This window comes from Pyrgilauda ruficollis, unplaced genomic scaffold (genome assembly GCF_017590135.1).
Source record: "Pyrgilauda ruficollis isolate IOZ18807 unplaced genomic scaffold, ASM1759013v1 scaffold186, whole genome shotgun sequence".
Taxonomy (NCBI): Eukaryota; Metazoa; Chordata; class Aves; order Passeriformes; family Passeridae; genus Pyrgilauda; species Pyrgilauda ruficollis.
This window is the reverse complement of record NW_024517651.1, coordinates 32,044-54,045: the sequence shown is the minus strand read 5'-3', so window position 1 is coordinate 54,045 and position 22,002 is coordinate 32,044. Positions and strand designations below refer to the sequence as shown.

At 40.7% G+C, this 22,002-nt stretch overlaps 1 protein-coding gene across 1 annotated transcript in view; it reads left to right on the top strand.

Moving 5' to 3' along the window:
* Nucleotides 1-547: 547 nt before the first annotated feature.
* The window catches only part of IQGAP1 (IQ motif containing GTPase activating protein 1), a 52,880-nt gene continuing 31,425 nt past the window's right edge, over nt 548-22,002 (top strand). The window contains exons 1-10 of the mRNA XM_041465010.1: nt 548-665; nt 2,434-2,533; nt 14,653-14,809; nt 15,181-15,258; nt 16,930-17,006; nt 18,392-18,459; nt 19,488-19,601; nt 19,996-20,174; nt 20,816-20,906; nt 21,412-21,575. Of these exons, the coding sequence (XP_041320944.1) occupies nt 614-665; nt 2,434-2,533; nt 14,653-14,809; nt 15,181-15,258; nt 16,930-17,006; nt 18,392-18,459; nt 19,488-19,601; nt 19,996-20,174; nt 20,816-20,906; nt 21,412-21,575 (1,080 nt within the window). The 5' untranslated portion in view covers nt 548-613. The remainder of the gene's footprint in view (nt 666-2,433; nt 2,534-14,652; nt 14,810-15,180; nt 15,259-16,929; nt 17,007-18,391; nt 18,460-19,487; nt 19,602-19,995; nt 20,175-20,815; nt 20,907-21,411; nt 21,576-22,002) is intronic.

Here is a 22,002-nt window from a genome sequence, read left to right as displayed (position 1 = left end):
GTTTAGATGGAAAGGCATGGCTGCTTCCAGCAAGGCCAGGTTTTGCTACTGTGAAGGGCAATGCAGCTGGGGAACCTGGCAGGACAAGAGGGCTTAGGCAAAGCAGCATGTGTAAGGCGGCTGAGCTGATAAGGCCACACTGCACACGGTGGGGCCCTCATGGGCTGGGCACACATGGCTGTGCTGGGAGGGCTGAGAGGGTAAGATGTGTGTCATGACCAGATTTACCTGGGTTTACCCGTATATGCTGGTGGAGTTTAGGTGAGAGCTTAGCTGGTTGTTAGGAACGAGGCTAACAGGAAGATTCAGGGCCAGGGCGCTGGCCCTGTGAGAGGGAGGGACCCCGGGGAGAGAGAAGGCGGCCAAGCCGGGTCCTTCAGGTTTAAGGGATGGGGCGAGCTAGACTGGGGGCTGGCTGCGGCCGGAGGGGGACTGCGCAACTCGTCGCTTCTCTCCAGCGGCAGCCGAAAGTGGCGGGGGCGCCTAGGGTGCGGCCGGGGCGGGGAGAGGGGGAGAGAGCGCGGAGGGGCGACTCCTCCCCCGCCACACCCGGTGCGGCAGGAAGAGGAACAGCCGCGCCCAGCTCTCGCTAGCCTCGGCCCGGCGCAGCGCCATGGCGGCGGAGGACGTGGACGGGCTGGCCGTGTCTCGGCCCCACTATGGCTGTGAGTACCGGGACCCCGGGGGTCTGGGAATCCGCGTGGTCGCCAAGCGACGCCCAGCCCGAGCTGTCCGTGCCTTCCAGCGTCCAGCGCTGGGAGGGGAGGCTGGGTCACCGCAGGCATGGGGGGAGCCGCGGGGTCCGGGCTCGGGACTGCCCCGCGGGCGCGGTGCGCCCCGCCGGCTCTCCTCGCGGGCCCCGGCGAGCTGCGCCTCCCGCGAGATGAGCGCCGTGCCGCGCCGGAGCTCGTCGAAGCTCGACGGTCCTCCTGCGTGCTGGAGAGAAGGCAGTGGATGAGCAGCGACGGGTCGTCCCACGGCTGTGCCGCCGTCGTCTGCCGCGGGCGAGCCCTGCGCCTCGCCCAAGATGTCCGCCGCGGGCGGGGCGGGGGCGGCCCTGCCTTCCGCCTTCCCGCCGATTTCGGCGACCACACCCGATTTACCGGGCGGAGCGCCGCTCCCATCGGACACCTTCACTGCCTTGTCGTGGGCTTGCTGTGGAGAGGGAGGATCTTGGCGTCCGACAGGCGCTCTCGCCTGTGCTATGATACCGCGTCAAAAATGATCAACGGCGGAGGAAAACGTAGTGCTGTGGAGGGGCGATGTTGCAAGCGGCAGTCGGTCCGACCTGGTCTTTTAACACTTCCAGGGATGGGGTTGCCAGAGCTTCTCTGAGCAGCCCGTGCCAGTGCCTCACTATCTTCTTGATTCAAGAATTTCTCCCTATCATCTGGTCTAAATATCTCCACTTCTAGTTTAAAACTGTTCCCCCTTGTCCCATCAGTATCACCCTCTTCCTTTTATAAGCCCCCTTTTAAGTGCTGAAAGGCCACGGTGAAGTATCCCTGGAGCCTTCTCTTCTCCAGGCTGAACAACCCCTGCTGTCTCAGCCTGCCGTTGTGGGAGAGGTGTTCCAGCCAACGGAGCATCTTTGTTGCCCTCCTCTGGACGTGCTCTAGCACGTTTTGTGCTGAGGACGCCAGACCTGGATGCAGTGCTCCTGCTGGGGTCTCAAAACGGCACTGTAGATTGTTGTTGAAGTTGTTTTAGGTATAAGCTAACCTTTGCTTAATAACAGTATGAGACGTGTCCTATTTGTCAAATTGGTTCATAAAACCTAAAAAAGCTGCGGGTTTTTCTTCTTTTTTTGACATGAGATGTAAGTATGGGAAGAGACGACTTTTTCACTGAGTCTTCGAACACACAAAATCTAGACAATTTAGGCATATTACCACATTGTAGGTCTTCCACGTGATCTGAAAATGGCATGCAGGTTGGGAATCTGAATTATTCCCTTCCATATAGGGAGTGTGAGTAGCATTTCCACCTTGTTTTAGAGGTGGACTATAAAGATATAGAAGGGATTATATGATGTGAATATGTATTTGTGTCCTTCCTTAATCTTTTGCTAGAGGACAAAAATTGGAGGACAGGTGAGGGGACAAGTGGTCACTGATGTGCTTTTGAGGAAGACAAAGGCAAAGCTAGAAGAAAATAAGAAAATAAAGTGTTGTTTCTAAGAAATTGTAAGAGGGATGCAGTCAATTTGAGAAATCAGGAAGAAGGAATCTGGCAAATTTATGTGACAAGGATAAGGAAATGGAGAATTTTCTCTTGCTAGTAAAGAAAAGTCATCCTTAGTTTTCTGAATTAAAAAAAAAAAACAAAAAACTGTGATGAGTTTCTGTGGCAGAGGTTGGATCTGATTTTTGATGTGCATATTCCATTACATTCAATCTTCAACCATCTGAGGGCTGTTTTGCTTCTTTTCAGCTGTCTTGGATAATGAGAGGTTAACAGCGGAGGAAATGGATGAAAGGCGACGCCAGAATGTAGCCTATGAATACCTTTGTCATCTGGAGGAAGCAAAGAGGTGAGAATAATTAATTTTGAAACTGCTGGTGCTTTAAAAGGAGATGTGACCTTTGGTACAGGGAATAATTTGGATGCATCTTACCTCTTTTCTCTGTTTCTTAGTGGCTATATAGCTTCATTAGAAAAAAAACAACCAATCAATAAAATCAAAGAAACTCCCTTCCTCCCTGAAAAAAAACAGCTGACCTCTGATATGTGTTTCTAAGGTTCTCAAAGACTTCATGGCAAGGACTCTGTAGCTGTTTGTTCTGTTATTCCTAGCACTGGATGGGTTCATGGGTTCTCCTGATGCTATGATGATTTTTTCCCTTTTCTTTTTATATACCACTTATATATTCTCAATACCCTTAACATGCATACTTGTAATTCTTTAAGTCTAATATCTTAGCATGGTCCTGGTATTCTATTAAGCCAGAAGACCAAACATCCTGAAGGCCTTGCACTTGGAGGCTAAAAAACTTTATGGTATCTTGAAAAACCAAGACCCCGTCTAAAACACGTCCTGTAAACTAAAATTAAGTCCATCTGGGGGAAAATACTTGAAGATAAGAAAATGTCACACTGTTCATTTAAACCTCTCAGTGGAACATCATTTTTAAATATACTAATTTACAAAGTCCATAAAATTGTATACGTGATCTACTGTGTCTGTACATTTTGGCGTATACCACTTTGGTGAATTATTGCACCGTAAAAATCCTTATTAGATATCGAGATAAAAAGCCCTTTATCCCTTAACCCCGTCTTAATTCTAAACCCAGGGAAAGGCATCACTTCCCGTTGTCTAACTTCTATATGTCTGGTGCAATATTGCCTCCCAGCTTAGCAGCGCACATGAAAAACACGTCCCTTCCTCTTAACTGAAACCTTTTACAAATTAAAATTGTAGCAGTGTATATTCCTTGCACACTGAGAACTCAATTCTTGCGTATTTCTCCGTGCATCCATCTATTTAATAGATCTGTACTACTTTTCCCTGGGTTTCTCGGACTACTTTCTGGGCACTCAGTGTCTTTCTGGAAGTACACTGCCAAAAGAGAGAAAACTTTTCCAACAGGGCCTTAGTGGGCATGCTTAGAAAGAGCACAATGATTATTTTGTATTCTGCAACAGATTTGATAGTATCATACATTATTGCATGGTATCTGCTTTTTCATGATGTTCTGCTATAGTAGAGTTTTGCTGAGTTGTGACCTTGAAGTTGTGCTGCTGACATTTTTTTTCTCATCTTTTATTTATATAGTCTGTTGTGTTTTCCCGAGTGTTACCCTTCACTCAATCCTGCTGAATTAGATTTTTCCTGCTTTTTGTTTAAAATATTGAAATAACTTTTATCTTATTCTTGTCTTCTAGCATGTGTGTAATCTCCACATTTAATAAGCATACAAACATACTGTGTATCTTCATTCAGACAATTTATTCAAAGTATGATCAGAACACAGTATATGCTGTGAAGGAAAAAGGACTGGTGTTAAAAATGAATGCATGAAGTCCTATTTTGCTATTTTAAAAATACTTTGCAACCATTAAATCCTATATGCTGTATGTGAAGAAGAGGAATGCAACATACATAAACACATGTTCGACATAGCTGAGAGCGTCATGGCTCAATGAACACTTAAGTCTCCCTTTGTCCTTCAAAAGATGATGTGGGTTAAGGGCCAGAAAATTTTCCCTGGCTGGGTGATGAATTTTGTATAAATCTGTGTCATTCTTCCTGAGCAAGGCAGCCATATTCAGCTGTAGTGACTTTACTGAGGAGGAAGTACTGAGTTTGTACAAGTTCACTGTTGGCAGAATATAAAGGATTTAATTCCAGGACTTTAATCTTATCAAGAATTTATGGTATATTTTTGAAGGGACGGGGAGCACACAGTTTATGCTGGTAGTCCTTTAGGTGCTTGATGAGAGTTATCACTACTGTAAGTTCACAGAGACTGCTTAGTTACTAGTAGATAATAATTTTCCTTCCATACAGACTTGAATGAAGTTTGAAGTAGTAAGTAAGATCTGACTGTTTCAAAATAACTCCTTCCCTTTGAATCCAAAGTCTAGCAGCAAATGCGGGGCAAACAGGGAGAGATGAGTTGCACTGTAGAAGCTGTCCAAGCCTGAAGGAGGCCCGGATCCTTCACTTGTGTGCTCTGTAAAAAAAAGACCAAAAACCAGCCTCAGGCAAAATACATTTTACAGTAACAGCTTTAATATTTTCATCTAGGTCTTGCTTAATCATAGGTACTTACTCTTTAAATAGATCAGCTTTGACTCTGAGCTTCTTAGTGATCTTGTCTCTGCTTCTGAGCGTTGTCTTGTTGTTGATGAGGTTGAGCAGCTGGGCATTTGATTTTTGCCACATCTTGTCAGAAAAAAGAAGTTTTCACTCTTGTCTTAGGGTGAGCATTGAGATGTTTCAAATAATGCCTAGTGGTAGCCAGTACGTTTTGTAAAGAATGAAGAAACATCTGTGCTGCTCAAAATGCAGGTGGTGGTGTACAGCTTTCCTTGTATCTACCTTGGCAGTTGGATCACTTGTTTTTCAAGTGGAAGGTCTACTTGGAGAGCCTCAACCTATTCAACCCATAACCCATGTTTGCTTAGTGGCATACAGGCTATTCATGTATATGTGAGTGGGAGTTCCTGATTCGTATAGAGAAGGCTGTATCACTTAACATAAGAGTTAAAGATTAAATCACTTAACATAAGAGTTAAAGATAAATCTGCTCCAGGGGGGGAGCAGACTTCTGAGTTTAATAATTAAGACGTACAAGGGAGAGCAAAGGCTTGAGTTCACTGTCTGTTTCCAGGATTTTTTTCCTTCCTGAGAAGTTATTTTGTAAATTGCCCTTCGAGTTTTATTTATTGCTACTAGTACAGTCTAAAAGAGGGCTCTTGGCTGCTTCATTGCTAAGGAGTTTATTTAGCAGAAGCAATTAAACAAGAACTATAAGAGATCAGTGTGTTTGAAATTAATGCCCTTGATCTGAGATGTTCTATATTTGACTTCTTTGCCAGTAGTGTAACTGAGGCGTAGCATCTGAATTAGTTATACTGTGGCCTTTTTCTTGTACTGTTGATTACAGTCCCTCTGAGCTGTGAGAGGGCTAATAATCTTTCTTCATGGTGAGAGAATGTCAGATTGGAAGTTATATCTCTAAGGAGGGGGACCTAAGAGCAGAGGAAGGTAGCTGGTGTACTCTGTGTCACACTCAGGAGCTGAAAAGGTGAACGTTGTAGAGGTGACGGTAGCCAAGGCAGGGTGGGAGGCAGCTGAAGAACAGCAGCTGGTGATTCCTTTCCTCTTCCCCGTAATCGTGTTATATTATTACAGTATAGTATTGCATTCAAACACTGTAGTTTGTATTTATTTTTTCTTCTACAACATAAAGACAGCTAAAATCATGTGATTAACAACATGCTGATTAGCATTGCATTAGCATTGTTAGAGGCTTCCTAGCCCTTTAACCGAGCAACGGTACGGAATCTACACGCAAAGTGGGGTTTTTTAAAATGTTAGAAGAAGGTAGGATGATAATTGGCTAGCACCTAATTTCGTACTGAAATAAAAAATTTAGAAAAGTTTGAATTTCTGATCTGTCTGATGTGGTGGCCCATGTGCAGTGTAACTTTGGGTACTTCTGTACTCTGTTTATGGCAATTTATTGCTGTTTGCAAGACCTGTCTGCTAATGAGCATACATCAGAAGCATTATTAGCGGAATAATTTGTACTTATTTAATGGTATTCCAGCATGTTGTTTGATTGGTCTTTTTTGACTGTCACTGTTTTTCTATTGTTATTTAGTAGTTTTTTATTTCAGTTAATAATGAAATAATTCAGTTAATAATGAAATAATGCAGTTAATAATGAAATAATAAGGCAACAGTCTTGTGAAACAGGAATGAATTCTTTCTAGTTGGAGAAAGGGAAGCAGAGTGTAACTAAGTTGCTCAAGATTGTGAAAGACTGAAATGAAATTTGGAGTTAAAATGAAGATTGTGAATAGAGGGATTCCTCTACTCTGTGTGAGTCAGATGCCTCATTCTTGAAGAAAAATGGCTTTATTAATAAGTGTTGTTTAATACTTTCATGTTCTCTTGTTTGTTTGTTTGGATTGCTTTACTTTTTTTTTTTTTTTCCCCTGTCTCCAAATCACAGTAATCTGATAGAAAAGCTGTGGAAGTGCAGATAAAACTGTAAAAATATACTCTGTTGCCTTCATTACAAAAGGGTAAGGGTATATTTGTCTCGAATAGAAGCAGCCCAAGACCTGATTTTTGTGATCCATATCTAGAAGTCAGGGTGTTTTACTATAATATCCTTCATCAATATTTCCACTTGCAGATTTGGTCAGATATTGGTTTTTCATATGTGTTGTTTTGTGGTGGGGTTTTTTGTTTGTTTTCTGCTTCTCTCAGACACAATGCAAGTGCTGTGTTAGATTGTAATCCAGGAGTATTCTTAGACAATATTTTATTATCACTGGCTGTAGTTGAAGTAACTTCTACTTAGCTCTTACTGCTTTATTTGGGCTTTTATCAGCTCCTGTTTGGACTTGCGATATTTCTCTACAGATCCTGTTCTGTTTTGTGTGACCTCATGCAGTTGCAGGGAGTGGCTGTCTGGACTGGAAGTGGCTTGGAATGCACATTCAGGACTATATTTTTCTGAGAAGTGGGTGGAGAGAGGTACAGAAAGGACAGTGGTGGAGTACCACCATCTTTGCCTCACTTCAGATGCTTCTTTTATGACTCACTGGAAATGGTAATGAGAGGCAGGCCATGAGGGAAGAAACTACTCTTTGTTCAGAGACCAGGATTTTTCTTTTTGGATGTTGCTTTCTGAAGGAGTACTGTGTATAATGTAAGGAGAGAGCAGCCCAAAATAACCGAAGCAAACAGATGTTACTAACAGTTCTTGGCTATCAAGTACAGTGGAGTGCTTCTTAATAACCCTTATTTACAAGAAGTCAAGTTGGTCTTGAGGAGTGATAACTTCAGTGATGTTGTAGCTTCCAAGCATTTAGGCCTATTTAGTTTCTAATGCTAAGTGATCAAGGCAATTATCTTGAAAAAGATTTCTGTGTGTTTGATAATTATGTTCCTCTTGATTGTGGGCTTGGTACTCATCTGAAAGCTCTGCAGGACAAATGACCAATCTTTTTTGGCAGACATGGCAAGTGCAGTAGTATCCTCATCAGCAAGAGCAACTAAGGGAATTTTTACAGGTTGATGGCACTGTTTGCAAGGGAGCAAAGAGGAACCTCATATTTACTTTTAAGGAGGTGGGGAGTGGTAGAGGGAAAGATTTTAATGACAGAGTATCAGTATTTTCTTTGGTTCAGCTGCATGTTGCCAGGAAGAGTACATCAATCACTGGGAAAAATCTGACATATGTTACTCATTAATTTCCTGCACTCTTGTATCTTTGAACTGAAAATGCCTGTGTGGATAATGAGAATATTCTTTTAGCTGTGGGTAGTACTTGTTTTCCTAGCTCTCCGTCTGTACAAACCTTACCGAAAGGCATGTAAATATCCACCTACTTTTCTGGAGGAGAGCACTCCTGATGTGATAAATTTATTTTACTTTGCCGTTGTTAACTCTCTGAGAGATCTTTCATCTTTTGAAGTGATTCCTTGATTTGTTTGAAGTTGGTAGAATGAGTTATTTTGAGGAGAAGTTTTTGTTGGGGTTTTTTCCATGGCTGTCTAATGCCCTTGTTCAGGTGAACTGGATGAAGAGCTGAGACTGTCTTCCAAGTTTTCTCTTCTTAACCATCTGTGAGAATGCCTTCCAAGTCTACATTTGTAACTGCACTACAAATATTTGAGATCGCCTCTACATGTGAATGGTCTGCTGGAGTATGGGAATCCTCATCTTTCAATAAAATGAATAGTATGGCTAGTCAAAAAAATGCCATACCTGTGGTGTTGCAGTAGTGAGCAGTGAAAAAGTTTTTAAGCCATAGTTTTGTACATTCTTTCGGGTAGTTTATGCAGATACTGTTGGGGAAAAAAAAAAAGGGGTGCTGCCCTTTTGCTCTCATCGCTTTTTCCTCTGTTGTGGTGCTGCAGCAGCCATGCATCTTTTCCTTGATACATTTCTAAGGAATTGCATTAGAAGAAGGGCTAACTGATCACAAACAGGAGCATCTAGATGTGAAGGCACCGTGTGCAACAGTTGGAATGATTTGTCTTTAACAATGCCTGGATTAGCTGCTAGTCATCCAGATCCCAGCATGTTTGCGTTTGGTTTCACTAGACCCCCTTTGGAGGCAGAGCATAGTGAACAAATGCTGGTGAATCATGGAGATGATACTGGACAGAGATAGTCATTGCTGTTTACTATCAAAGGGTATGGAAAGGTTTATCCTTATCTGTAACCTGTAAATTCTGCATCTAGTTGCCAGCTGAGAAAGTGTGAGGAGAACTAGATGACTGGTCAGCCTCCATGTCAGGACAACAGGTCCTGGACCTCCTGATCCTTGTTGGTCCAGGTGTGATGGCCCCCTCCTGGGTGGATAGCTTGAACATCCTTTTCCTGCTTGAGCAAGAGCTTTTTCTTTTCTGGGGCAAGTGACAAAGATTTAAATTTCTATTTTGGCTTGTTAGATTTTTCACAGCTATTTGAGTTGAAAGTGAAATTAAAAATGATGCTTTTGGTATAGAAATAGAAGGTTAGAAATAGACCAGCAGTTGCATGTGTTTTAGTAAACACATCTTGCTCAACAGAATAATTCAAATTACAATCCTGATAGTTTTATGGTAATTACTGGTGTAATTTTAATGGTTGTAAAGGTACCTGACAATGTGTCATACTGATATGAGCGAAGTCCTCTGAGTTAAGTGTGATTTCATATTTACCTGCTTAGGAAGACTTTAAGGGACTGATCTTGAACATTGTATCTCTTGATGATGATCTTGTTTCCCAGGATGTTGATTGTTGCACCACTGTGAAAGCCTTCCTGTGCTCCTCTTCCCCCACCCTTCCCTGGGACGTGATTATGATCTTTGAAGAGTGGAATTCTAAATAAGTATTGTTGGTACCTTCCTTTAGATAGGACACCTGCTGTCTGGAACGTGCTGGTGTCCCTTAGTCTCCTTTTGTGAGCCTTGTTTCTGTAGGATGAGTTCTCTGGCAAAAGATGATAACGCTTTAAATGGTGTCAGTGCTGGGTGCTAATTTATGTGTCATGCAAATATGGACCCTGAGGGTGAGCAAATCCATTGAGGAGTTAGGGAAAGTGAGACAGTTTTTCTTTATTGAGGTTTTGTTGTTCTGAGTGGAATGCTTAGTATTCTGTAAGTCATTGCGTGACATAATTTGTCATTTTTGTCATAGGAATTATATGGCAGGCTTGCATTATTCACTGTCTCATTTCTACCTTCTGACTGATGGTTATACTGTGATCACTGAAACTCCATTTGTCAGAGAGTTCTGACCTATTGTGTGTTTTCTACCATCTTTAAGATTCTTGCCAAATTCTCCTGTTACAGCAGTCACATGAATAAGATGCTATCACAAACTATTACTTAAGGAGGTTTATATTATTTACTGTATGTCAGAAATCCTGTGAAACAAGCTACTTTCCACACAAATAAATGTAGTTTTCAACACAGGGACAGGTTGATCATGTTATAGGTCCTTCATTCTCAAAATGTAGCTGTCCTGGAATTGTGAAACTAGCTAATTAACTACTGAAAACTGAAGTATGTGATTGTATTTGGGTTTTTACTGCTGCAGGTTTTCATACCAACTTTGGCAGATCAAGAATAAATTTTTCATTTATTTTCTTGTGAGCAAAACTGTTATTATATGTTTTGTGCTTTTTTTTTTTTTTTTAGCCCAGACTAGACAACTTTAGGAACTTTTGCATCAGCACTGTGATATTTGGCAGAGTTATACCACAAAGGTATCCAGTGTTGATTTTATTGATGCTCCAGGCACTTCAAAAGTGCACAAAAATGACCTGATTTCAAGAACTGTACTCACAGTCTGAGCACGTGCATGGAAATCACGTGTTGAAAATGTCTTTGAAGAATGTGATTTTGGGCAAACAGCCTGCCTGTTTCATGGTTGTAAGGAGATGTTTAAGGCAGTCTGACTATGTTGGTAAAGCACAGGTTTAGGTAGGCTTGTATTTTCCTAATTAAAATACATTGGTACGGTATACAGACAGTGTTACGAAGATTGGAGACTAACAGTCATATACACACCTGGAAAGAGGGTTAAGCTCTGTGCCTCTCCAGTCTACCTCTGTTTCCTCATTGCGGGGGAAATGCAGCATACACTAAGACAACGACCTTCTGAAACGTAGTTGGTACGGGAACACTGGCAGCAAAGAAGTGCTGCTGTGGCACTGACATGCTTACAAAGAGAAGACTCACATGATTCTGACCTGTGATCAGGAACTCTGTGGCCAGTGCTCTCAAACTAGTGGCTCAGAAGTTTACACGGAGGTTCTGTTTGCAGTTTTCCTGCTAATGAAACTGTTGAGGTATTCAGTAAGCAGAATGTGATGTGGAACTGAGCTTCAACCAACAGTGTTGGTACGAGACCCGCATACAAATTGTACCAGTTATTCTTCAGCGTGATGTGTCAAGCTTATGTACCTTATCTTCTTAGAGTTCTTATTTGCTAGAATTATTATAATGTCACTCTTGAGGTCTGCACAGTGGGACTGACCACCAGGTGCAGACTTAGATGGTGTGTTGGGCTGCTGTGTCATCTCAGAGTTGAAAAACGTCCCTGGCTAGATCTGTGTAAAAAAGGAAAGTCCATTATTTTGGAATGGTAGGACAATTGAAGGTTAGAAAATGTTATTTATATTTCTGGCCCCTTGAAATAATTAGTTTTACTTGGGAATTATTGCTACTTAATGATGACCAAGAAGTGAGCTTTCCTCATGGGTGGATAAAATCACTTTTTTCCAACTATTGATGCCTTCTGTTTTGTATGCCGTGCTCTGTTTTCTTTTTTTACTGGAACATACTGCATGGTAGTCCTGTCATGAAATGAGCAGCCTTCCTTAGAGGCTTTATCCATTTTTTAAATTTTCTGCTCTAGTATTTTTGTTTATTCAATTTGCAACAGTTTCTGGAGAGATGGTTTACTAGTTCTGGTTCCTCAGGCTTGTCTGTATTCTGAGAGGAAAAGAGTGGCTTTTAATTTATTTTCCACACTATTTCAATTGTCTCAGGTTTAGCCAGACTCAACATCTTCACAGGTGAAAGAGCAAAAGGTATGCCATATGATCAGTGTTAAGTTTTTGCTGTGTCTGAACTCCAGTTCTTGTTGAAATACACCTATGATACTTTTCAAACATAAGGACACATTCATGTAAATTTGTCATAACTCTCAATAATGCCATATTGTGGGAAAATAAAAAAGTTGTTAGTTGAGATGATGATGTTATTTTTTTCCAGTCCTTGGTATAGAGCAATGTTTGCTTTAAAAGCTTGATGACAATGTTACTTGAGAGACTGGCTGCCCAACAATACCTGATGTTACCTTTTTATTGTCATGTCTTGTCAGGAAAGCCTGGTGCTAAATTGCAGTTGATGGTAGTAGCTGCATGTAGGTTTTGTAGAATCTTTTTCTAGAAGAGGAGTTTTGTAACAGCATGACTAACTGATTGGAAAGGTGCACTTACTACTTTAATTAGAGCTAGCTTCAGTAAAATTGTAAGTCCAATGTTATCTATGCAGTCATGTGATGGAACTTGATTGAAAAAATAATTCTGGGTTAAACATTGTTTTCTGTACTGGTGAGAGGAAGGGAGCATAGTGGAAACAAGTAACAGAAGTAGCAGCAAATAATTGAAAGTTGCTGCAAAAAGCTTATTGATGGCATAGTGTTCTAATGCCTAATGTCAAAAAGGAGTAGAGGTTGTTGCCCATCAGCCAGGTTCCCTGCTCATTGAGAAATGTATTTGTCTCGTTCTTCTGGAAATTCCACATGTATTTCTGCATTTTAAGGATGACAGGTGTTAATTTTAATACAAATATGTGAGCTTTTAAATATAAAAGGTACTGAATGATATTTTCTGAAAACATAGCTTCGTCCTCTGGCTTAGCAAATGGTTAAGCAATGCCACACCAAGCAATAACGCCCACTTAGGAACCTGTTGAAACAGGTGTGAGTACATTGAGATAGCTTATGTTCTAATTATGGGCCATTTGTCTTTCGTTATGGAGACAGACAAAACTCACTGCCTCTGCGTCCTTCCATAAGGTACTAATTAAATTGTTTGGTCACATGTCCTTTCTACTTACTTTAGGTCTTCTAGTCTGAAGGAAGTGGATGTTTTTTGGTGGTTTTTTTGTGTTCTCGTAAGGTAGTTGGGAAGGTATTGTGAAAACTGTTGCTATGATTTGGACTCTTCCAGCATCTAAGTAGCTCTTTGTCCTCTCAGGAATCCTTGGTTCTAATGGTCTGTGGCATGCAAGTTATCTTTTTGATAATGGTCCAGAATTTTTAAGCTTATGTCATGTTTATCACATATTCAGTTAGTATGTGCATTTTTCTAGAACTTAATATTCAAGAGTGACTAAGTTTTGAGAGGAAAGCAGCAAAACCTGGAAAAACAGTAGTTTTAAGAAGAACTGAGTTTCTTTTTGTAGCTTATGTGTAGATATTAGCCAGGTGTTCACAGAAACCTTTTCTTCCTGGTAAACATTACTTTCCAGGTCCTGCTTTGGGTTGCAAGCCCCACCCTTTTCCTGGGCTCAGGCTGCAGTCCACAGTGCAATGGTGTCTCATTTGGGATTTAAAGTGCACTGGGTTGAAGCAGGATCATCTACTGCTTGTGTTTCAGATCAGTGCCAGTAATGTGGGCTTATCATCCCTGTAAACTCAATTATTAAGTTTTTTACATTATACTGTCAGCTCTGTTGTGTAGTATAGACTGTTGCTATTTTGGACCCCTGTTGTCTTGAAAGTCACCCTTCTGTGATCTTAATTGGTCCAAGTCCTGTAAGAGCCGTAGAGTTCAGCTGAAAGTGAGGCATGATTTGAGTAAGACACTTTAGAAAGTGGCCTGTGGTTGTGCAGGTCCCTTTTTTAGAGACCAGAGCAGTCAGGTAGCAAGTCATCTTTAGGTGAAACTGTAGCTGAGCTTGCAGTTTACAGCCTCCAGTAGCTTGTACAGAAAAAATATCAAGGTGCACCTCCGTTTTGAGAACAGTGATTTTTTTCAAAATGTTTTACTATAGTCTTTTATTTTTGTCATGAGATTCTGATACCATTAAATGAGATGGAAGGCAACAATATAAGGGAAAATGAGTTATGAGGAGAGGAATGCCTGTTCCATGTTTTTTCCCCGTTCTTGAGACATAATAGTGGGGTGGGAGAAGATATATAGGAAGATAGACTTGAGAACATCATCACTGAACTGAAAGAGGATAGGTTCAGATTCGATATAAAGGAAAAATGCTTTACTGTGTGGGTGTTGAGGCACCTGGAGCAGCTTGCCTAGAGAAATTGTGGCTTGCCCTATCCCTGTAAGTGTTCAGGACCAGTCTTGGATGGAGTTCTGAGCAACTTTGTCTATTGGAAGGTGTCCCTGCTTATACCAGAGGGTTGGAATGGAATAGGCCTTGAGGGGTCCTTTCTGACTCAAACTGTTCTATGATTCTGTGAACATTGTAGGGCCTCTCTGTGAGATCATTTAAAAGAGCTTGAGTAAGTGGCACAAAGTCCTGAAAGAACTAGCAAATATTAATAAGAGTAAAGAAATGCTTGTGAGATAAACCTGTACAAGGGGAAGGTTTAAGTTAGTTAAAAGGATAGGATGGCCACGCTATGTGTAGACCTGTACAAACTTAAGTCGTGGGCTGAAGGAGAAACATGAAGATGAGATGGTGTCTTAATTACTTTGGAAACTGTGGCTGATGAACTCTGAACTCTTCTCCTTAATATTTTCTCTGAAGTGTTACTGACTAGCATTTTAATGATGCAGACTCTGTTAGTGTTATATAGTGTTTTCAGCCCCAAGTGCTAAGTGAATAGTATGCTTGAGTATGACAGCAGCAGCAGCACGAGACTTGTTTGGCATGGGATTGTGTTCACAAATTAGAAATGTACTCATGTGACCAGCTTTGTTGTTTTTGCACTTCCAGATGGATGGAGGCCTGTTTGAATGAAGAGCTTCCTGCCACAACCGAGCTGGAAGAAGGATTGAGAAATGGAGTCTACCTGGCAAAACTTGGAAACTTTTTCTCCCCTAAAGTGGTTTCTGTGAAGAAAATCTATGACAGGGAACAGACTAGGTATAAGGTGAGTGCTGTTGACCATGGATACTTCTTTAGGTAGACATCTAAAAGGGAAATATGTACGCTTGGAGATACTGTGAGAAAATAAACGTAAAGTTAATTTGTATTAGTCTTACCTGAGAAACTGCCTTCACTCTAGAACAATGGTTAGATGAGGGGGCGGGTGGACTCTTAGCTTTATATGTAAGCTTGCACTTAGGTGAAATAATTTGTCGTAAACGGTCAATATAAGTGTTTATAGAAGACTTCAGGCTTTTTCCCTGCAAAAGTGCTGTTTTCACTATCTGTGTTAATGAAATTCACTGCTGTTCTTAACAACTGTGATATTTTGTTTCTTAGTGCTCTCCCTCTTGTTTCTGCTGATTTTTATTTCAGGCAACTGGTCTCCACTTCCGACACACAGATAATGTGATCCAGTGGCTGAATGCCATGTCTGAGATTGGTCTCCCCAAGGTAACTTCTGTCTTGTACATCCAAATAAATAAATAATCTCAGAAAAGCTTTGCATTCTGTGGAAGCATTTGCTGTTATAAAAAAAATCAGCACACTTACTCTAATTCTTAAATTTCTAGATTTGTGTCCCTGTAGAAACTCTCTCCTAAAACTTGCTCAAAGATTTCATTCTGCTACATGTGTGAGAATGACTAGGAACAAAATAATTTATCCCTGTGTACCATATCCCTGATATTACTTATCTTGCATAATATCTGCAATATGTTGTTCTTGCCATGCATTCTTTCAGGCAGTATCCAGGCTACAGTTTGATTGTGAAAGTTTTTTTAGAAATTAATGCTAAACATAGCAGCACAACAGAAAATACTATGTTCTCTGTTTCTTCAGACTTTCCTATTAAATTTTCACGTCAAGTTGAAATGTTTCTGGTGTGGCTTAATCAAATACAAATTATTGACTTGACTAGAGAAATGGCCAGATAAACTTCTTGGAGCTAATAAACACAGTTGCCCTGAAAATACATGGAACTGTGGTAGCATTGGGCTGATAGTCAAGTTTTTTTGTAGCCATGTTATGCATAGTCTCACCAAAACTGGCATTGTGTAGTTTAATCTGATGCATGTTTTCTTTGCATATGTACTTTGAAATTGAACATTTTGGTTTTGGCAAAGATTTTTAAATAACTTGTTGTGATTTACTAGCTGAGCTTTCCTGGGATCTATGATGATCTTACAGAAACACATTTGTTATTAGGAAATACTAAAATAAGCTGTTAGGGTGGTTAGGTGAAAAGAAGTGAGGGATTTAGACAGAGAGACATTAAGTGCCAGGTACGAGGTAAGATTTTCAGATGCAAGTAGACTTTAGGTGGAAGTAAATGTTTGAGAAGATGTTGAAGAAACTAGGCTGGGGTTTAGAGATACTGGTGCTTTAAGTATTTTACCATGCGGGACAGCCAGGGAACTGCTGCTGTGGAATTAAGGGTCATTCAGTTGCTCTTGCCTTTACAGAAAGAGTAATGCTATTTTGTGCTCGCAGGCAACAGCAAGGAACCTTCAAATAGCTGTAAAATAACATACTTTATTATATTACAATAAATCAGGACTTCTGAAATAGTTGAAACGTCATTTGTTAAACTTTGAAGGGCTTTGTGTTTGAAAGCTTTTGGGTCCAGCTAACTGAAAATACAGTATGCAGAGCACCTCAGTGCTGGTTGGGGTTTCCGGAAAATTCTGGAAAACTGAGTGCTGGTCTGGGTTTCCAGTTTCCCTTTGAAACTGTCTCTCCTCTTGTTTCTCAACCACATTTAATCCAAACAAAATTCTGTTTTCTCTCTTCTTCTCTAAGTCTTTTTTTTCATCCTTTGTCTTTCACCGAAGTCCTTGTTAATACCTCATGACCCAGTCAGTATCTTGGTGTACACACAAAAGAAAGGTTTTGCCCATTCACATATGTAGAACTTGGCAGGAAAAGGGGAGCTCTGATTTGGGTATTGGAAACAAAAGGAAGCATTGACGCTTCATTAGGAGAAACATTGGTCCAGGGCAGAGAAGCTTGAAGAGTTTTGTTCTGTGAGCTGTTTCTCTAGTGTAATGTGGAAGAATTGAGCTGATGTGATTTGGCTGTATAGAGTGAACATAATTCAGACTGCTACTTTTGTTTTATCTTTAGATATTCTACCCAGAAACAACAGATATCTATGATCGCAAGAACATGCCACGCTGTATCTATTGTATTCACGCACTCAGGTAAGGAATACTAGACAGAAATCTGATTGCTTCTGAAATCTTTCTGCAAAGCTGAAAGGTGACAGGAGAGAGAGCTGAACTGAAGGCTGGATGAGGGCAAATCTTCTAGCAGAACAATCTCATCAGCTCAGCAAAGATCCATTAAGCCAATATTTTGCCTTGGGCAATGGCCAAATTAGATTCTGAAGGAAAAAAGCCAGGCAAGTATGTTGAGATTACTACCTTTTCATTGTGGTTCCCACCCTCTCTGCTGTCTGAGGCAGAGCTAGGCATTCTTTAACCAAGAAGATAGTAAGGCACTGGCACAGATTACCCAGAGAAGCTTTGGCTGTCCCATCCCTGGAAGTGTTCAAGGCCAGGTTGGATGGGACTTGGAGCAATCTGGGAGTAGTGGAAGGTGTCCCTGCCTGTGGAAGCAGGGTGAGTTGAAAGTAGATGATCTTTAAGGTCCCTTCAACCCAAGCCTTTCTGTGATTCTGTGATCTTGTTAAGCTAGCAAGACAGGCAAAAAGTAGGAGCTGTTTTTCTTTTCCCAGACCCATCTTTCTGCAGCGGTATGGGTTCATCCCTCCTTTGTAGCGATTCCATTTCTCGTCAGGCTGTGGGTGAATACATTAACCCCATTTTAGTAAGCCAAATCAGCCTAGTGAATAGTTCACTATTGGAGATGCCACACCTGCAGTCCTGTGTCAAGTTCTGGGCTCTCCAGCATTAGAAAGACACAAACAAGCTGGAGAGAGTTGAAGGAAGGGTCACTAAGATGCTTAATGGACTAGCGGATCTTGCCTATCGTGACAGGCTGAGACAGTTGGGACTATTCAGCCTATATAACACATAGTGCCAGGGGAATCTCGACAATGTGTGCAGCTGTCTGAAGGGAGGATGCAAAGGTGATAAAGATGTGAAGCCAGGCTCTTCTTAGTGATGTCCCATAGTGAGACAAGAGGCAAGTGGCATAATCTGAACCACAGGAGAGTCCCTCTTAACATCAGGAAATGCTTCATTTGTCTGTGAGAGTGACCAAAGAGTGGCACAGGTTGCTCTGAAATGTGGGGTCTCCACTGTTTCAATCTTCAAAAGCCATCTGAAATGATCCTGGGGAACTTGATCCTATGTGACCTGGTTTGAAAAGGGAGCTTGAACAAGACAAACTTGAGAGTGTCCTTCTAGCTTCAACCATTCTGTAATTCTGTGAAGACTTCATAGTGGTGGGCCAGTTACATTCTGCTGAGGGCGGAAGAGAAGATTCAGTTCACTCTCTTGGTGATTATCAGCTGTTATATTGGCTTACCTCTCCTTGAATCTGTATCTCCTAAAACTGTATCATTGTCAGAACCACAAGGAAAAATGACTAGTTCTAATTATTTGCTTCTTTTCTTTTCTAGCCTGTACCTTTTTAAACTGGGTCTTGCCCCCCAGATTCAGGATTTGTATGGCAAGGTAGACTTCACAGGTAAAAAAACCCAGCACTTATGTATGCTGCCTTTATCCCATACCCTTCTAGATCAGTTATGTTTAGGTCAATTAAAGGGTTGTTGCTGTTGATATCCTTAATGTAAATAAAATTATAAATTAATGGCTGTGAGGAGTTTTAGTAATTTAAGAAAAAGAGACTTCATTTGCCAGCTTCTGAGCCAGGCAGTTAGACAGTCATCGGTTCTGTGATCATTTATTTCACAGATAACAATGTCTTAACTCTTTTGTCTCTGTTGTAAGATGCTTAAGCCTTGCATCTATCTCCTTAGGAGAGTTTTCAGTTTGGAACTTAGTACATGGTTCTGACCTCCTGTGACAGTTTAGAGTCTGAAGAAGTGTTTGACAGCTGATCTGCTGCAGGAGATGCCAGAACAAAGTTGTGTGCCCACACACCTCCTCAAAGTTTCACTTCCTTAATTTTGTGAAAGTGTCACATTCTGTTTTGCATTAGTGAGGTTCTTGTCCAAGGGCATGCATCTGGTTTAAAAGGTGTATAAACTTTATTTCCCTGCAAATTGGTTGTTGATTATACTTATAAAATGCTGAACTATTAACTATCTTTTGGAGTTGTATGGTATTTAGCAACCACACGTGTTGACACACTGCATTTGCTTCTCTCAGTGTAGCCTGTTTGTGGGGAAAAAGAAAATCTTAAACTACTGCTTGTATGTTTTCCTGACCTTTAGCAACCACAGCTGCGGTACCTCAGAATGGAGTCGGTTTCCAGCTCCTCATGAGAGTTCTTGCATTGTTTTCTAATGAGAAAAACTACAGAATACTCCTGTATGAGTTTCTGGGAGAAATGTAGATTTTAGGAAAGTGTGCAAAATATCTTAGCATTTTCATTTATTTTGTTTCACTTACCGAGTTACATTCAAAATATTATTTAAACAGTCATCTATCATAGCTGTCCTTTTTTTTTTTTTTTTAGCAGCAGTTAGTGCAACAGTGGTAATGCATTGCTAATGCTAATGCCATGTAACACTATTTTAATGTATGTTTCAGAGGAGGAAATCAGTAATATGAGGCTTGAACTGGAGAAGTATGGTATTCAGATGCCTGCCTTCAGCAAGATTGGAGGAATTCTTGCAAATGAACTTTCTGTGGATGAAGCTGCATGTAAGGAAAAATGGCAGTTTGTTTGCTTATTCAAATCAGCAGATCAGTTAAGTGTTGGTTTTAATGCTGCAGGTTTTAAGCCTAGTACAGTCTTTCTGATAGGCCTTTTCGAAAACTGGGAAGATGTTTTTATTATTTCCCATGTGTGTTTTTCTTTTTTCTGGAGGATGATGATTTGACTACTTAAAATATTGTAAATAGAAAGTAGGCTGCTGTTTTTTTCAACAACACGAAGCCATGATGAAATGAGAGATACTTTGATAATTCTTTTTGCTTTCCAGTTAATTTTCAGATGATTTTTCTGCTCTTTTCAAATAAGGGGTTATGGATTTCTTGATTTTTCACAGTGCTGTTTTGTTTGGGAGTAACTGGCAGACTGTGGCTTGTTTTTCAGTGCATGCTGCTGTAATTGCCATTAATGAAGCAATTGACCGTCAGGTTCCAGCTGACACTCTTACAGCAATGAAGAACCCTAATGCCATGCTAATAAATCTGGATGATCAACTGGAATCCACTTACCAAGCCACACTCTACAGAGCAAAGCAAGACAAGATGGAGAATGCTAAAAATAGGGTAGTTCAGTTCTTCTTTCAAACCATTTGCATGCATGTTGTATTGCAGTGTAAACTGTGGGGAATTTGCCGAATGTGTGTTAAGGTCATGTGTGTGTGGTCTTAGGTGGATTTACTCCTCGTGGCATTCTATTACATTCCCCAGTAACCTATCTTCTTGCAGAAAACAGGCAATAGTTAGCTGTGTTAGTCTGTTTAACTGTCTGAAATGTGGACCACATAGATACAGAATTCCTGTCAGCGTTTTTATGTTGGGAATGCATCCTTCTGTTTTCACAGATATGTTTTCCTAACAATGAAACTGACTGATGGTGGAAGTGGTCCATGTTGCTTTAGAACACTGTATAATACATGCCTAACTCTGGGTACTGCTTTCTATGTTCTGGAGCTCTACTGTGTGTTCAGTAGAGCCATTAGATTGAAATAAGATGTTTCTAAGCTGTCTGTATCAGAGTTTGACTATAGTTACTCCAAACGTATTTATATGTAGGACTTCTTTTTGCATGTGTAGAGGTAGTGTATGTATGGCCTATCACAGCTCTGTATGGGTCAACATTTACCCTTCCTGACCTTTTCAGTTAGGAGGTCTGTAAGGGAGAAAGAAGCTGTAGAAACCCTGATTAGTTTTTATTTCATCTTCAGATTGCCTCAGAAAGTTCAGATAGAGAGAGAGATGTGTATGAAGAACTTCTGACTCAAGCTGAAATTCAGGGAAACATCAATAAAGTGAACAGTAAGTGTAATGTTATACTAATAGTCTTAATTAAGAGTACTTCAAAATGATACCTGTGCTCCTCTTTTTCTGTAATGCTGACAAAATTTCAGGGCAGCTCCCCTGTTTTTGTGGGTTGTTTTAGTGGTGGGGTGTTTTGGTTTTCTTCAGTTGTGTGGTTTTGTTGTTGTTAGTTGGTTTTGGTCTTGTTTTGTTTTTTGAGTCATTATTAGTACATAATTGTAAGCCTAATTCACTACGACTTCTGTTACCCTTCCTTTTGGAAATGTATTGTCCATGTTACTGGGCCCTTCAATTTTTCATCCTGGATAGTGCATGTCATTTCCAACCATTAGCCTGTTTTTCAGGCTAATAATTCATAATTGACTTCATAATTGATTCTGGAAGTGTTCCTTTTGGATTACATACCTAGCTTGCTATCTATCAGGTCTAAGAGTATTTCTTTCTGAGCAGTAGGCTGTGTAAACCATGGGACTTTCTCAAGATTCTGTTTTACTGTTGCTAGCACACGCAGCCATATCAAAGATTGACCTGGCTTTGGAACGAGGAGATGCATTAGCACTGTATGAAGCTTTGGCAACACCATCCCTGGGACTTCGAGGATTGCTACGAGAAAATTGCGACTGGTATTTCAAGCAGTTCTTGAGTGATAGACAACAGAAACAGGAGGTATGGAAAAGTGTAGATTACCCTGATTTGTGAGGTTTTTCCCCTGCTTCTGCCTTCCACCATACAACTGTGTACTAAGCACTTGGTATATACCTGCATTACAGTTTAGTGTTGTCTAGAAAATGTCAGTGTTAAGAGATGGAAGCATTCAGTAAGCCTATTATTTAGGGTTTATCTCTGCATGTGAAAGGCCACTATGTTTGTGTGTAGGTGTACATACAATAGACCAAACCTTAAACTACCCACTTATGTGTATATAGAACTATTAAAATTAAGGTGTGTTTTGCTATTTTGCTATTGTCAGTGGCCAAATAATGTGAATATGTGTGTTTTATAAACACCAATCAGATGAGCCTGAACTACTTTCACTGTGGAGAATACTGTCATAGACCGCTTGAAGGCACGGTGCTTAGAGACATGATTTAGT